The sequence below is a fragment of the Equus caballus genome, chromosome 9, assembly GCF_041296265.1.
Source record: "Equus caballus isolate H_3958 breed thoroughbred chromosome 9, TB-T2T, whole genome shotgun sequence".
NCBI lineage: Eukaryota > Metazoa > Chordata > Mammalia > Perissodactyla > Equidae > Equus > Equus caballus.
The window spans coordinates 96,876,233-96,891,288 of NC_091692.1; the positions used below are offsets into that span (position 1 = coordinate 96,876,233).

The following is a 15,056-nucleotide window of genomic DNA, read 5'->3' on the forward strand; positions in this document are numbered from 1 at the left end:
GACAAAGGAGACTTGAACAACATTCCCAGCCAATGTGACCTGCTTGATATGCAGAGAACACGCCACCCAGCAGAAGGAGAACACATTCTTCTCAAGTACACACAAAACATTTACCAATATAGACCATATTCTGGGCCATAAACCAAATCTCAATAAATTTATAAGGATTGAAATCATACTGGGGCCAGCCCAGTGGTATAGTTGTTTAGTTCATGCACTCCACTTTGGTGGCCCAGGGTTTGCCAGTTTGGATCCTGGGTGCTCATCAAGCCATGCTGAGGCAGCGTCCCACACAGAAGAACTAGAAGGACGTACAACTAGGATATACAACTACATACTGTAGCTTTGGGGAGGAAAAAAAAAAGAGGGAGACTGTCAACAGATGTTAGTTCAGGGCTAATCTTCCTTACTAAAAAACAAAAAAATCCAAAAGAAATCATACAAATTATTTTCTTGGGCTAGAAATTAGAAATCAAGAACAGAAAAATATCCAAGAGATCCCCAAATATTTAGAAACTGAGCAACAAATTTCTAAATAACCTGTGGGTCAAAGGAGAAATTTAAAAGGAAATTAGAAAGTATTTCCAATTGAATGAAAATGAAAACATAGTCTGTCAGAGTTAGTGGATGCAGCTACAGCAGTGTTCACAAGGAAAAGTTTTAGCACTAATGCTTGTATTAGAAGAAAAGAAAGGTCTCAACACAATGACCTATGCTCCTACCTTCAGAAACCAGAACAAAAAGTGCAAATCAAACCCCAAGCAAAATAAAAGAAATAATAAAAATAAGAGCAAAAAAAAAAATCAATGAAATAGAAAAGAAAAATAGAGAAGATCAATCCAACCTAAAGCTGTTTCTTTGCAAATCAATGTGATTTTTAACCCCCTGGCCAGACTGATCAGAAAGAAAAGAGATGAGCCACAACGCCAGTATCAGGAATGAGAAGCACCCCTCTCAGCTGCTCGGGTCCCATCCAGTTCCTGGTAGGAGGCATCAGAGGGCAGCATGGGCTGAAGGTAGGTGGCAACTTGAACCAGCATCGTGCAGGCTGCCAGTGGTGGGGTGGCATCCATATGCCACTATGCAATGCTTAGTCAGGCAGGCGGGGCTGTCAGACAGCTGCTCTCTTATCAGTGGTCCTCCTGTGGTCCTGCAAAACAAGCTCAGAAACTGGTTACTTTATTTCCCACATCAACCTTTTGCATAAGAGGCCAGTTTCACCCTGATCCAGAGAAAATTTTAGCTCCTCTATTCTCAGTTTCAATCCGCACTGTCTTACGATCATTCCTCAATCTTGGGGAATGGAGGTGAAGACCGCTCTAGCTACTTCCTGCTGTGAAAGAGTGAAGATCAGGGTTAGAGGAATGAAATTGTTGTGACTTTATTTAATTTAATTAATTAATTTACTTTTAAAGACTCTGCAAAGGGAGAGGAAGGAAACGGGCCTTCTTCTTCTTCTTTTTTTTTTAAAGATTGGTATCTAAGCTAACATCTGTTGCTAATCTTTTTTTTTCTTCTTCTCCCCAAAGCACCCCAGTACATAGTTGTATTCTCTAGTTGTAGGTTCTTCCAGTTGTGCTATGTGGGACACCACCTCAGCATGGCTTGATGAGTGGTGCCATGTCCATGCCCAGGATCCAAACTAGTGAAACCCCGGGCTGCTGTAACAGAGCACACGAACTTAACCCTCGGCCACAGGGTTAGCCCCTACCTTTATTTTAAAATGCTTTTGGGTACAGGTGGGGAGAGTGAGGCATGCTTTGCATGACTGATATTTTGGTGCTCTGATCAATGGCTTTGGAACACTTTGGAACAACACTTAAGTCCACATTTTATAATTACATAGACGACCTCACATGTTAGCAAAATAGACAGCCCAAAGTTTAGTATCCCCTCCATAACAGATCTCAATCCTTGGGGAATCCAGGAGAAGAGGCCGGTAAACCAATCAAGGTTTGGGCCTGGGACCTCAGGTGAAATCTGACGAAACAAAAAGAAAATAAGGTTAATGATTGGAGCCAATTTCTGAGCCCAGGGGACAGCCAGTCAAGAAGATTTCTGGATGTCGGGGTCAAAACATCTTTTGCAGTTTGAAATGTCTCTGAAGATGTCATCAGGTGTTCAGGTAAACTTTTTGAGTGGCTTATATAGCAACAGGTATGAAGATTGTCTAAACTTGGGCTATTGTCGTGATCTCTCTTAAGTTTATGTCGAGTTGTCCAGCTTCAGTTTGTAGGGCTTCAGGAAAAAAAGAGTGGTTTCAGTTCTCAACGGTTCCAAATGAAAAAAATATCTGTACCAGATATTTGAGGAAACTAGAAGAATTTAGGATCCAGCCCAGGGGACAGATAGAAAGCAAAAACCTCAAAGACAATGAACAAAAGGAGAATCTAATATCCACGAATGTGTATTATAGTTTCTATTTAAACATGATTTTTCTCTCTAAAATCACCCTCATTTTGCTTTTATTAAAGCAACAAACGTAAACTATCTTTTATTTACCAAAGAACATTTTATATCACGTTAACTTGAAAGACAACTGGGTTAGTTTCTATTCCACCTAGAAATAATTTATATAAGCCCTTACTTCAAGCCAATTAAATAGAGCTCTTTTAGAAATCATATCATCTAGAAGCAGACAAATAAATATAGAGAGAGACTTACATACATTGACATGCAGACACACACACAGAGATCTTTAAAAATTTTAGCTATGTCTCAGGTACAAAAATCAAAAGAATAAATTGCTCTCTGGCAGATGGACTTGCTCAGACGGTCAAAGATTTTTACTAAAGGTCTTTTGTTTTTGCTGTAAGAATCCTTTTTAGAGCTGTTTTTGACGTCATTTTGTCTTTTAGAAGCTTCTGCATATTAATCAAAGAAGGTATTCCATTGTGAGAGGTTTTGAATCCTCTCTTTTAAGAGTGACCCTTGGGCTGGCCCAGTGGCGCAGCAGTTAAGTTCTCACATTCTGCTTCAGTGGCCTGGGGTTTGCCAGTTCAGATCCTGGGTGTGGACCTGCGTACCACTTGTCAAGCCGTGCTGTGGTGGGCATCCCACATATAAAGTGCAAGAAGATGGGCATGGATGTTAGCGCCAGGCCAGTCTTCCTCACCAAAAAAAAAAAAAAAAAAAAGAGGAGGCTTGGCAGGTGATGTTAGGTCAGAGCTAATCTTCCTCAAAAAAAAAAAAAAACCAAAAGACAAAGAGTGACCTTTAAGGTGGACTTATCTGAAACAAAGTTTCCCCAGAATGGCCATTACAATTTCAAATTATCTAAAAGTTTGTCCATTTTCACGTGCTTAATTTTAGATCAGGAATTTTGGGGGAGTTGAAGGAGAGGAGCTCAGCGAGAAAGGAGACAGGAGTGCAGATTTGGTTCTGTCTTGCTAGCACGGTCGCTGATGCAGCTGACACCCTCTAATCTGGTGTGTTTCTTATTTAATTATTTTCTTTTAAAGAGGCAGTAAGAGATTCCTGATCTCGTTTGGAAGCCTCAAAAAATTAAAACAGGCTTCCTATTGTCTTTGAGGGGTGTGATATGCTCTTTTCAAAATGGGCACCGAAATAAACCAATTTGGGGATATCGAAGGAGCTCCATTGTGGCCAACGAAATTTTAGATCATCTCAAGTGATCTGAACCCAGGTGTCAAGGAACTTGCAAGCGTTTGGTCCATAATTTTTGTACATAAAGGCCGCAGGAGTGGCGGCAGACGGGTGGCTATTTGCTGCCTCTTTAGAACAAAAGGCGCCATCCCGAACGGAGAAAGCTCCTTTTAAGCCGGCTAAACCTTAAAGAAACCTGAAACTGAGGGATTCCCTCCTTAAAGCGCCTCGAGACCCACCCCCCTCCCCCTCCCCCCTCCCCCTCCCCTCCCCCTCCCCCTCCCCTCCCCTCCCCCTCCCCCTCCCCCTCCCCCTCCCCTCCCCCTCCCCCTCCCCCTCCCCCCCTCCCCTCCCCCCGCCCCAAAGCGTGAGAGGTCAGGACGTGAGAGGGCGGTACCTTGGCGGTCTCCCTGAGGCCGCTGGAGACGCGGAGGAGCCGCTAAGGGGCTGGGGGGTGTGCCGGCACACAGTGTCCAGTCGCGCTCTGGAGGAGATCAGGCAGCCACTTCACATCTCATCCTCGTGGCCAGAAGTGTTAACCGAAAACGAGCAGCTTTACAAGCAAAGATAAGTTTTAAAGAAAAAAGAGGCTTTATTAAAACCAGGAAAGTACTCCTCAACCGCAAGTTGCTAAGTGAGCCCCTTCTCGGTCTAGGGGTGGCTGGGTTTTTTTTTGAATATTGGCCCTGCGCTAACATCCGTGCCCATCCTCCTCTGTTTTAAATGCGGGACGCCTGCCACAGCATGGCTTGATAAGGGGTGCCTCGGTCCGCGCCTGGGATCCGAACCGGCGAATCCCAGCTGCCAAAGCGGAGCGCGAGAACTTAACCGTCAGGAGGGGTAGCCGGCTGGTGTAGAAAGGCAAAAGGTGCAGAGCATGCAAGGCTAAGGCCGAGTCCAGTTCTGATGGGTCGCCCTTTCCAGCTCCAGTGTATCTTGCGCCCGGGGCTTCCTATGTGCCCTAACTGCGGGGACAGTCTACCACACCGTGCTCCGGCCATCTGGCGACAGTCAAGGCTAAAACGCAATTTTTTACCTCCGTCTGTAGCTCAGCCTTGAGGTGGGCATGGTAACCGTCACGCTAACTGGGCCTCCTCCTTATCTCTTTCCTTTCCCGTCCCTGGCCCCCTGGACTCGATTCAAATCCCGGCTACGCGGCCGGCCAGCTGGGGGACGGCAGCTTGGTTTCCACACGTCTGCGCGCCCTGCCCCTCTGCTCTCCGCCCGACCTCCGACTCCGACCTCTCCAGTCCCTGCCCGCTGCGCCCGGGGGCTGAGCGCCAGAGGGGCTCCGAGCCCGGGAAGAGGCGCGCGGCATCTTCCCAACGCCCGGCTCTCCCGTGGCCACCAGGGGGTGCGCCAGCCCCAGGACCCGCCCTCGGAAGATGCCGGGAGCGCCGGGCGCGACCGCAGCCCCTGGGGGCACCGAGGGGAGAGCCCTGCAGAGGGTGCCAAGGCCATTGACCGGGGCCACAGGTGACATTGAGGGGCGCTGGGTTCCACGTGGGTGCCAAGGGCACGCGCAGGAAACCGAGACTCGGCAGTGGAGCGGCTCGCTCCAGATGACCGCGTCAGGACAGCACGGCTCCGGAGCGATCCTGGGCCAGCGGGGTTTGGGCCTAGAGCGGTGTGGGAGGGGCTCGTAGGGGGCGCGGGGCGGGGCGGCAGAGGGGCAGGCAGCCCTCCAGGGAGGGGTTCCACGGTGGCCCCCATCCCGGACGGCACGACGGATGGCCGCCTGGTGAAGGGTGAAGCTCGCCATCGCCCCTCCCCTTACAAACATCCAGAGCCCCAGGGACTGGGGAGAGAGACATCTCACCGGCTATGGAGTTAAGAGGTGAGGGACTGACCCCAGGGTCCAGAAACCCTCCTCAGCAGCTGCCACTCCTTCCACTGTCTGCTGGGGTGGGGAGACCACCACAGGATTTCCCAGGCCACGCCCGCACGGGTGCCAGGCTTGGTGGGAGTTGGGGCTCTGTGCTGACCCATGGCGAGGCCTGAGTGTGGTGGCTGCTGCCTGGAAAGTGGGGCCAGCCCCCTGAAGCCTCTGGTCCTCTTAGGAGGGGAAGGGCTGCTTCTTGGGCATCTGCTGGGTGCTGGGTGCTGGGTGCTTGCGGGGGTACCATGATTCACATTGTCCAGATCCAGGCAGTGGGCCAGAGCCCAGGCAGAGGGCCAGAGCCCAGGCAGAGGGCCCAGAACCCAGGCAGAGGGCCAGAGCCCAGGCAGAGGGCCCAGAACCCAGGCAGAGGGCCAGAGCCCAGGCAGAGGGCCCAGAACCCAGGCAGTAGGCCCAGAACCCAGGCAGTGGGGCCCAGAACCCAGGCAGTAGGCCCAGAACCCAGGCAGTGGGGCCCAGAACCCAGGCAGAGGGACCCAGAACCCAGGCAGTGGGGCCAAGAACCCAGGCAGAGGGACCCAGACCCCAGGCAGTAGGCCCAGAACCCAGGCAGTGGGGCCCAGAACCCAGGCAGTAGGCCCAGAACCCAGGCAGTGGGGCCAAGAACCCAGGCAGTGGGGCCAAGAACCCAGGCAGAGGGACCCAGAACCCAGGCAGTAGGCCCAGAACCCAGGCAGTGGGGCCAAGAACCCAGGCAGAGGGACCCAGAACCCAGGCAGTAGGCCCAGAACCCAGGCAGTGGGGCCCAGAACCCAGGCAGAGGGACCCAGAACCCAGGCAGTGGGGCCAAGAACCCAGGCAGAGGGACCCAGAGCCCAGGCCCTCAGAGGCTGTGCTCTCCTGGCATGCAACCCAAATGGTTAGAGTCACACACACACACACCCCATCTCTCTGCACCCTGGTGAGCTTGGCCATGGGAGCTGCGAGGCTCACCTGGATGGGGTCAACTCTAGGAAGCTGGACTTACCTTGGCTGTGGCTGGGGCAGTCAGTGTCCCCACAGTTCCAAGGCACAGCACAGTCTGAGGTGTCCCAAGCCGGCCTCTCTGGACACTCTGGGACCAAGGTGTGAGGACACACCCAGGGGCAGAGGGGCAGCCCTTCTTCCTTGACCACTCCATGTGGGAGAGGCCTGGCCTTCCAGGCCACCGGAGCCCTGCGCCCTGCTCCGCCTCCCCAGGGGCGCCCTCCTCTTCTGGAGTTTCCGAGGAGGTGACTGGAGAGGGTCATGTTCCCTCTGAGGGTGAGGCGTGACTGCATTTCAGGCATCGTGCATGCTGCTGTGTCTGGCCCTGGGTGACAAGCCCTGGGACTTGGGGGCCTGTGTGGCCTGATGCTCTCGCCCACCCTCTTGACTCCTGGAATAGCACAGACACAACCAGACTGATTTTCAATCATTTATTCCTGTGCAGCGGTGTGAGTAGAAAAATAAACAGAAACCAAACAGAATGAATATGAAATCAGAAGGGGTCAGAATGCCTCTGTCCCCTGCCCTCCACACTGCTCAGGGAGGGGCATCCTCTCGTCTCAGGGGAGAGAGTGGCTTCAAGTCATCAGCTCTCCACGCCCGCACGGCCTGGCCCGAGCCCTTCTGAGGGAGCCCCCAACCCAGGGTGTCTGAACGCCCCCGTCATGGCCAGGGAGGGGGCCGTGGAGTCCCTCGGGGCAGGGAAGGGAAGGGTGGGAGGGGCATGGAAGCCCTGGGAAAGGTTCAGGAGCCCTTGCGCTGGGGGGTCACAGGCTGGGGCCCAAGATCAGGGCGACGAGGCCGAGGGCCAGGGCCAGGCCGAGGGTGGCACCGGTGGGCAGGGTGCGGGCCGGCGCGCTGCTCTGCAGATTCTCGTTGCACAGGTCCTCCTGGCAGCACAGGGTGACTGCTGTGCCCCTGCTGACCTGGCTCTGCAGGCCGTGCGTGGGCGTGCACGACTCCACACAGTCCTTCTCCACCAGGTTCCCCGACAGGGGCTCCACTGGGAACAGGTGGGCATGGTCAGGCTGGCGGCTGCCTCCGACCCCCACCCCTCACCCAGCTTGCATCATCCATGGCACCCCAAATCCCAGCTCCCAGCCTCATTGGCCACCACCACCAAGCCGCCCCTGACGTCACTCCCACCAGCCTCCCCGAGGATGGTCCCCCAGCCCCGGGACACCTGGGCAGAGCTCCAAGGTGGCCTGCAGGGGCACCCTTCCCTGGCCCCGTGCCCCTAGATCACTCACTCTTGGACATGGTCCTGCAGTAGCGCGAGCCGGGTGAGCAGGTCTGAGGTTTCTTACAGTTCATGGAGTTGGAGCATACGTGACAGCGGAGAGCCTGGGCTGGGGGGCGGCGAGGGTGGCAGAGGTCTCAGCCAGCCCCAGGGAGGCCTCTCAGGGACACAGGGAGGCTGGGGTTCACTTCCCCAAAAGACCCCTCCTGGACAGAGCCTTCTGCCCCTCCTGCCCTAGGCCAGTCCCCTCTTAGGTCCCCGGGCCCTGTCAGGGCTGATGTCCTGCACACAGCCTCAGCAGCCAGGAGGTGACAGTCCCTGTCACCCACCTGGAGGAGGTGTCCTGTGCTAGGCATGTCTAGAGGAATGGTGAGGAGGTGGCCAGGACAAGGTGCATGGAGCCCCTTCTCCAAGGGCACCAGAGAGCTCTGGGACCTGCTAAGTCCCCCACTCCAGGGGCATCTCTGGGTGGGCAGCTCATGGTTCTGAGGACCTGAGGCTGGGTTGGGGCCCTAGGGGCCGTCAGCTTGGCCGCATTGAGCCTGTGGGAGAAAAGGCTGTCCGGGGGGCCCTGGGGAGCAGGAGGGGCATGGGCCGGATATGGGATTCATTTTGTTTTAATTTCTGAGTCTAGCACCCTACAGTTTCAGGATTCTCTGTGCCTAAAGATCAATAACTCCAGGCTTCCAGTGTCTGGCCCATTGGCCAGTGCTGCCCACCGCCACCCCAGCCCCCTCGTCAGTCCCTCACCTGGCCCAGCGGCCACAGCCAGGGCAACAAGGAGCAGCAGGGCCGTCTTCATCTCGGGGCGTCTCTGGGAGCAGTGGGGGCCCCTCCTTTTGGGAGGCCTTATAGCTGGGACAGGTGCTGGCAGGAGGGGCGGGGGTGGGCAGTCTGCCAGGCAGCAGCGTTCCACAGGGACCTGCCCCACCCTGGCTGGCCCACACCCATGGCCCAGCACTTGCCTGGCCCTGCCAGCTGGGGGGACCTCTGCCCCTGGCAGCCTCCTCCCAGGGCAGGGGTCTGCCTCCCCCTCTCCAGGCTGTGGACAGAGACCTCCACTGACACTGCAGCTCACTGCCACATCTTCCTCTCTCCAGCCCTCTGTCCGCTCCTGGATCACGCTGTCTCTGATCTTCCACCCCCTTCCTTGCATTGCCCACCCTCAGACAGGGTCACAGAGTCACGAGCTTGTGTGGGTGCCCTGTGGGTGCCCAGGTCTGTGCCCACGGAGCCAAGGAGGCAGGAGGAGGCACTGGCCCTGCCTGCCTGGGCTCTGGGCCAGGGTTGCTAGGTCCACGCAGGGGAGCCCTAGGAAAGGAGCCCAGGGGAAGCACTGCACCGTGCTGAAGTGGGGAGCCAGGAATAGGGAGGGGAGGAGAGGCCATCCTGGGGCCTGGGGGCAGCAGGAACAAGGCTGCAGATGTGCCTGCAGAGAGGTGAGCCCAGCAGGACCTGATGCATCACAGGAGGGGCGGGGCGTGGAGGCAAAGGCTGAAGCCCTCGTTGCACAGGGTGAACCGAAGGTCCGTCCTGTCTCCCCCAACCCTGCCTCCCACCCTTCCGGGGCCTCAGGACCCCACCCCATCAAGTGCTTCCTCCTCCGTGCTCCCCACCCCAGCCCTGTGCGAAGAGCAGCTGCCTCCGTCCTGCTTTGGGCCTGTTGCTCTCCGCATCTCTGCTCTGGTACTGGCAGGTGGTGGGCCCAGGGTCCTGGGGGCAGGGTCCACCGGTGGGTGCTGGGCAGACCCCTCCCACCCTCACCCTCTTGCAGTGCTCCTGGGAGGGACTCGGGACTCTGAGCACAGGAACCCTCTCCCTTTGCACTCTCTCCACGGGTCCTTTTCTGTTTGCTGGCCCTGGGACCCTACTGTTGCTCTGCTGTGCCGGGCAGCCCCTGCTGGGTGGTGTGGCTGGGCCCCACAGAGGCCTGTCCTGTCCCTGCCCTGGAGGGCCACGCCAACGGTGAGTGGGGCCAGGGCACAGATAGAGACAGCCCTGGGCTGGCCTGGGCGCCATCCCTGCCACTGGACATGTGCCACAAGGACTGGTGAGGCAGGGCCTGCTGCAAGGAGGGTGGCCCTAGGCTGTGGGGCGGGGGTTGGAGCCAGTCTAAGGCTCTTGGGAGCACCATGTGCTCAGGCCAGTCAGATCTGGCTCCAGGCCCCCTGACCCTTCCTCCCGGCTTGTCCCTGGGTGAGGCAGCTCCTGAGCTGGGCCTCACCTATCTCCAGCTGCGTGTGGTAAAGTTAGGGTGGCATCACAGGGTTCCCAGGATGTGCTGTCCCCCCGAAGCAGTTTCTGGACCCGGCAGCACCTGGACAAAGCTGGAGGGGAGGTGTGGCGGTGCCTTCGGGGACCCTGGGGGAGCAGGGCGGGGTGCAGGCAGGAAGCCCAAGGCAGCTCCACATCCCCTGCCCGTGGAGCCTGCGAAGGCTGCCTGTCCTGTGGGCTGTTCCCAGGCTCCTGAGGCTGGCTCAGGGCAGCTGGAGTCTCCCTTGACAAGGCAGGTAATGTGGGGTCCCCATGCCCACACCTGGAGAGGGAAAGTCCCCGCGTGCTCCGCGGCCTTCCCACAATCAGCACAGCCGTTCACGGCAGGTGGGAGGGAGGGTGCTTCTGACACAGGGCTCAGTGACAGGGTGGTGACTGGCATGGGGTGGGAGATGCAGGTGGGGAGGGGTGACTCACTCAGGCGAGGGGCATGGAAGCTGCTGGAAAAACAGGTTCGGGGGATTGGATTTCCCCATGGGCCTGGTGGAGCTGCAGCATCCAGGCCTGCCAGGTCGGGGTGGAGGTCTGGACGTGAGGCTGCTGGGCAGAGGGCTCCCTGCACCTGGGGCCAGAGGGGCCCGCTCCACACCTGCCCACCCCCACGGGACACCTCAGGCGTCACTGTGGCCATGTGCCCTGGAACAGGGCCAGACACCAGAGCAGAGGTGGCAGCTGGGTTCTGGTCCCACGGGAGAAAGGCCTTTGTCCCTGGCAGGGCTGCCCACGAGGATGGGAGCCACCTGACCTAGGGACTTCCTCGCAAAACCTAGACAGTTTACTTGTGGGAGAAAGTGGGTGATTTTGGTGGCAGGAGCCCTCAGAGAATGGGGAGTCATTGGGACAGTGCACTCAGGGAGGGCTTCCTGCAGGCGGTGACCTGGCTATGATCTTGTAGGGCAGTGGGGCAGGACCTGGCACTTCTTTCTACCACCACTGGCCTCTCCTCCCTTCCTCCCTTTCTGTTGCTTTCTGGAACCTGAGCCCTCTCACTCAGTCCCTGGAGCCGGCAGGTCCCTAGACCTGACTGTCTAGCAAGCCAGGTGCCTGGTCAAGCCCAGACCTCTTCCTGCAGCCCTCATGCCCCCTCCCCACGCCTTGCCCTCCAGTGCTTTCCCCAGGTCTGGCCTTGGAGTGGGGGTGAGGCAGCGATCCAGGCCCAGAGCTCCAGGCTGTCCAGCCACCTGGTCACGCAGAGGGGTGTGGCCCAGAGAGGGGCCTGGCTCAGCACGCACAGCAGCCACATCAGGCTTTCTGGAAGTGCAGCCCTTGGAAGACCCCCATTTCCTGCCCTGGCTGAGGGTGTGCACCAGGGTTGACAGGTCAGGTCCCCTGGCTGGAGGCACCCGCAAACCTCGAGGCCTCAGGACAAGGCTTCTTATGTTCCTGCTTGCCACATGGGCAAGTGCTGGCCCCTGCCACACCCAAGAAATGCCAAAACGCTTCCGTCTGCCTGGGTGCTCCGTTCTTCCATTCACTCACTCCTCCATTCAACGAGGGTTAGGGCTCCCACCGAAAGCCAGCACTGAGGGGTATCAGAGAGCGAGAGGAGAGAGATGGGCCGGCCCTCAGGCCCCCGGAGCAGCTGGGGAAATGGGAGAGAGGCAAGTGATGCTCTGTGGTGGCCCCCCCCACACGTGTGCCAATCAGAGAGGCCGAGGGACCTGGCGGAGCGGGGGGTGGGGGGGGGGGCTCTGAAAGGTGGAACAGGGAAGGACATCCTGGCAGGGGAGTCAGGGCTGAGCCTGAGCCCCATGTGGCCCCGGGGGGTTCACACTCCTCTCTCTCTCCCTCCTTCCCAGCAGGGGCGAGGTGACTGCCTCGTGAGTCAGGCACCCTCCGGAGCGATGCAGTGTCTCCCTCGGGCCTGCTCTGTCACTTTCCGTCTCACACCTGCGCATGTAGACGGGCCTCCCTCGGATGACACAGAGAGGGCAAGGCCTTGCCCAGGGTCGCTGGCCAGTGAGTGGGAGGCAGAGTTGTTACCCTATGCCTGGACCTCCCACTCCTTCCTGGCACAGGAGACTCACCTTTACCCAGAGAGCCGTGGCCTCAGCATGGGTCTCTCTCACCTGCTTCCCAGGCTCTGACATGGCCCCCCTGTCCTAGATCAGCCCCTGGGACCCTGGCCACAGCAGCCCTTACCCGGAGTTGCCCTCCCCTCGCTGCCAGGTGGGGCTTATGGGTGCCGCTAATGTCCTTGGGCTGGGCCAGGGGTTGGGGTTCCAGGCCGGCTCTGCCCTCTGCGCTGGCCCCTTGTCCACATGGGGCCTCTCTTTCCAGCTCTCCCAGAGGGCAAAGCCAGGGGGCAGCCGCCTGGGCCCCCCTTCCCTGCCTGGGGGTGCAACCCGTTCCTGGGCATGGCTAGACCGGAGCCCTAGGTTCCTGGGGGCCAAGAGAGACAAACCAGTTCTCAGGCCTGGCAGGCGACTTCCCTGAGAGAGCCCCCAGGGTCCCTGCGCACGCCGGCATGGAGGACTGCACTGGCTCACCCTTGACGGAGCCCCACGTGGGCTCTGACTGTAGGCTTCTCTGGCTGTGTCCCTGAGAGGCCCTGGGACTCAGGTCTGGGTGATGTGGGAGCAGCCCTCAGAGTGTGAGCAGAGTTCACAAGTAGGTGGAGAGGGCCTCTGGAAGGGCACGGGCACAAAGACACAGAGACACAGCGACCATGGAGACCTCGGAGTCCCAGGACTGCAGGCTCCTGCAGGGTGGGCTTGTAGAACGTGGAGCCCTGGCGGGGCAGACCCAATGAGCCTGAGAGGCGCGTCCTCTGGAGTGTGACCCTCCCCAGGCTAGGATAAGCTCCTTCCAGGGTTCTAGGTAAGGGCAGAGGGTGTGTGCCCATGCTAGACCCCTGGGTTCTCTCCTCTGCTATGCCTGGCCCACTGTACCTCCTCTTGTAGCCTGGAGCTGTGAATGGTTGAGGTCCACGACGGTGTGGGTATAGTTTCCAGGGTAGAATATGGAGCCCTCCTCACTTTCCTTCCTCACTCCCCTGCCCTTACTTGCTCCCAACACCTACCCACTCGTCCACCCACCCACCCATGCACCCACCTATCCATCATCCATCCGTTCATCCCCACCCACCCATCCAACCATGTATCCATCCACCCATCCATCCACCCACCCATCCTCCCATCCATCTGTCCATCCATCCACCCATCCACCCATCCACCAATCCATCCATCCATCCATCCATCCATCCACCTACCCACTTATCCATCCACCCACCCACTCATCCATCCACCCACCCATCCATCCACCTATCCATCATCCATCCATTCATCCCCACCCACCCATCCATCCATGTATCCATCCACTCATCCATCCATCTACCCATCCACCCATCCATCCGTCCATCCATCCACCCATCCTTCCACCCACCCACCCACCCCTCCATCCACGTATCTACCCATCCATCCATCTATTCATTCACTCATACCACTTATGTCCTCTAGGAGATAGTTACAATGGTGTCTCTCTCTTCTGTCCCCTCTTGCCTTTCTTATTTACACGCATACCTGCCCCTGACAAGAGAAAACAGTGATTCTCAAAGACCATGGACTGAAACCTGGGGGGCTTGGAAAGCCTCAGGTCAGCAGGTGGTTGGCGGGAAGCTCTGGGACTTGCAACCCCCGACATGCAGACACGCCCTTTTTACTTGAGATTATGTGCTAACTTGGGGGAGGGGGGCTTTGGGAGGACATCCTTGATCCTAACCCTTAAGAGGGAAGTCAATGTTTTAGGTATATCACGTGCCCTGTCGGTCTCTCTGTCTGTCTTTGGCACAAGTATCTCTTACACAGAGAGGTCTAAATTCCTTTCCTTGACACCCCGGCAGCCCCGTCACTTTATCCCCTGTCCCTTGGGAACAGAAAATCGCTCCTTGCTGCGTGCTGCCACTCCTTAAGCCCCACCAAAACATTGCTAGGACAACCTGGAATTAAAAAAAAGATTTTTTGGAAACAGCTGACAAAATTCTCAGATTGGGACTATTGTCTTCCAAAGTGTGTGTGGGGAGGACTTCAACTGTCCAGTGAGACCAGATGTCAGCCGTGGACAGCCTCTGTCCGAACCCTGCATCTTACAGATGGGGTTCCTGACACTTGTCCAAGGACAGGAGGATGGGAGCCTGCAGGGCTGCATCTGCAGCAGCCCGGTGGCCTGGAGACTCCTGGCGCACTGTCCCTGGGAGGCCTGGCCTCTGCTCCTCTGGCCTCAGTCGGCTGCTGAGCTCTGAGTCTGGAAGAGCCCAGCTCAGCCACTCTCTGCTCAGCCTGATGGCCCCGGGTTTTGCATGTTGTTGCAGCTGCTCTGGGTGTGGGGACAGGCCCCAGGGGAGGGAGGTGGGTCCCACGCTGGGCCCTGCCAAGCAGCTCAGTGCTACGATCACAAGAGCTTAGAGGATCAAGGGGTCTGTGTCATCCCAACCTGGGAATGTTACATAAGGAGGGAGCCGGGGATGCTGGGTGGAGGGAACGAGACACATGGAGCCAAAGGGAAGGGGATGCTGCTCCTCGCACCTCAGCCCCAGCTCCCTGGGCTCCTGCTGCCTCCCTGCCTTCCTCCCCAGGCCTCCCTCGGGCCTCGGGCCTCGCAGGAGTAACAGGTTGCAGCCTGAGCCCTCGATTTGCGGCCCCACTCCCACACTACTCAGAAATGTTCCTTGCTACACCGGCAGCCTAGCACTTGGTGTTCTCAGGGTCAAACCCAGCCCCCTGTCCTGCTGCCCACGAGCCCTGCCGCTGGCCTACCTGCTGCCCACCCTCGGTGTTCCCACCGCATGGGTCTCCCTGCAGTCCCGAGCCATCCTCCCTCCCAGCCTGTGCATCTGCTGTCCCCATGGCCTTCCCAGGGTCAGGATTGCAGCCACAACCTCCTCTCTGGGAGGCAGCCGGCCCCTGCCCCACCCCAGCTTCCTCCATAGCCCTTGTCAGGAGCTGTGGGCCCACTTTTGTTGGTCAGTTTGCAGGCTGTGGCCCCCACGTCTGCTCTGTCACCGTGGTGTACCAGTGCCCACACCATCCTGGGACACAGACACTGCCTGAGTGTCTTGGGGGAGGGGCTGGG

The 15,056-nt window shown here is 57.6% G+C and overlaps 1 protein-coding gene and 1 long non-coding RNA gene across 2 annotated transcripts; both read right to left on the reverse strand.

The window, feature by feature from the left end:
- Positions 1-387: 387 nt before the first annotated feature.
- LOC138915490 (uncharacterized) lies at positions 388-4,845 on the reverse strand. Its single transcript, XR_011421498.1, has 3 exons — positions 4,643-4,845; positions 4,004-4,159; positions 388-1,150 (listed from the first exon to the last, which is right to left on the reverse strand). It is a non-coding gene; the product is annotated as an uncharacterized lncRNA (long non-coding RNA).
- Positions 4,846-6,889: 2,044 nt separating this feature from the next.
- On the reverse strand, positions 6,890-10,196 carry LY6D (lymphocyte antigen 6 family member D). The gene is made up of 3 exons (XM_001505015.4): positions 8,463-10,196; positions 7,723-7,821; positions 6,890-7,475 (listed from the first exon to the last, which is right to left on the reverse strand). The coding sequence occupies exons 1-3, from the start codon at positions 8,866-8,868 to the stop codon at positions 7,240-7,242; spliced, it is 741 nt and encodes a 246-aa protein (XP_001505065.2). The 5' UTR covers positions 8,869-10,196; the 3' UTR covers positions 6,890-7,239.
- Positions 10,197-15,056: the final 4,860 nt, after the last annotated feature.

Bases quoted from the DNA above. Each gene is read 5' to 3' on its own strand.
- LY6D (XM_001505015.4), bottom strand. From the start codon at position 8,868: ATGCAAGGAAGGGGGTGGAAGATCAGAGACAGCGTGATCCAGGAGCGG. The intron at 7,822-8,462 runs GTGAGGGACTGA...GCCGCCCCCCAG, and splicing joins GGCTGTGGCCGCTGGGCCAG to CCCAGGCTCTCCGCTGTCAC. The intron at 7,476-7,722 runs GTGAGTGATCTA...ACCTGTTCCCAG, and splicing joins CTGCAGGACCATGTCCAAGA to TGGAGCCCCTGTCGGGGAAC.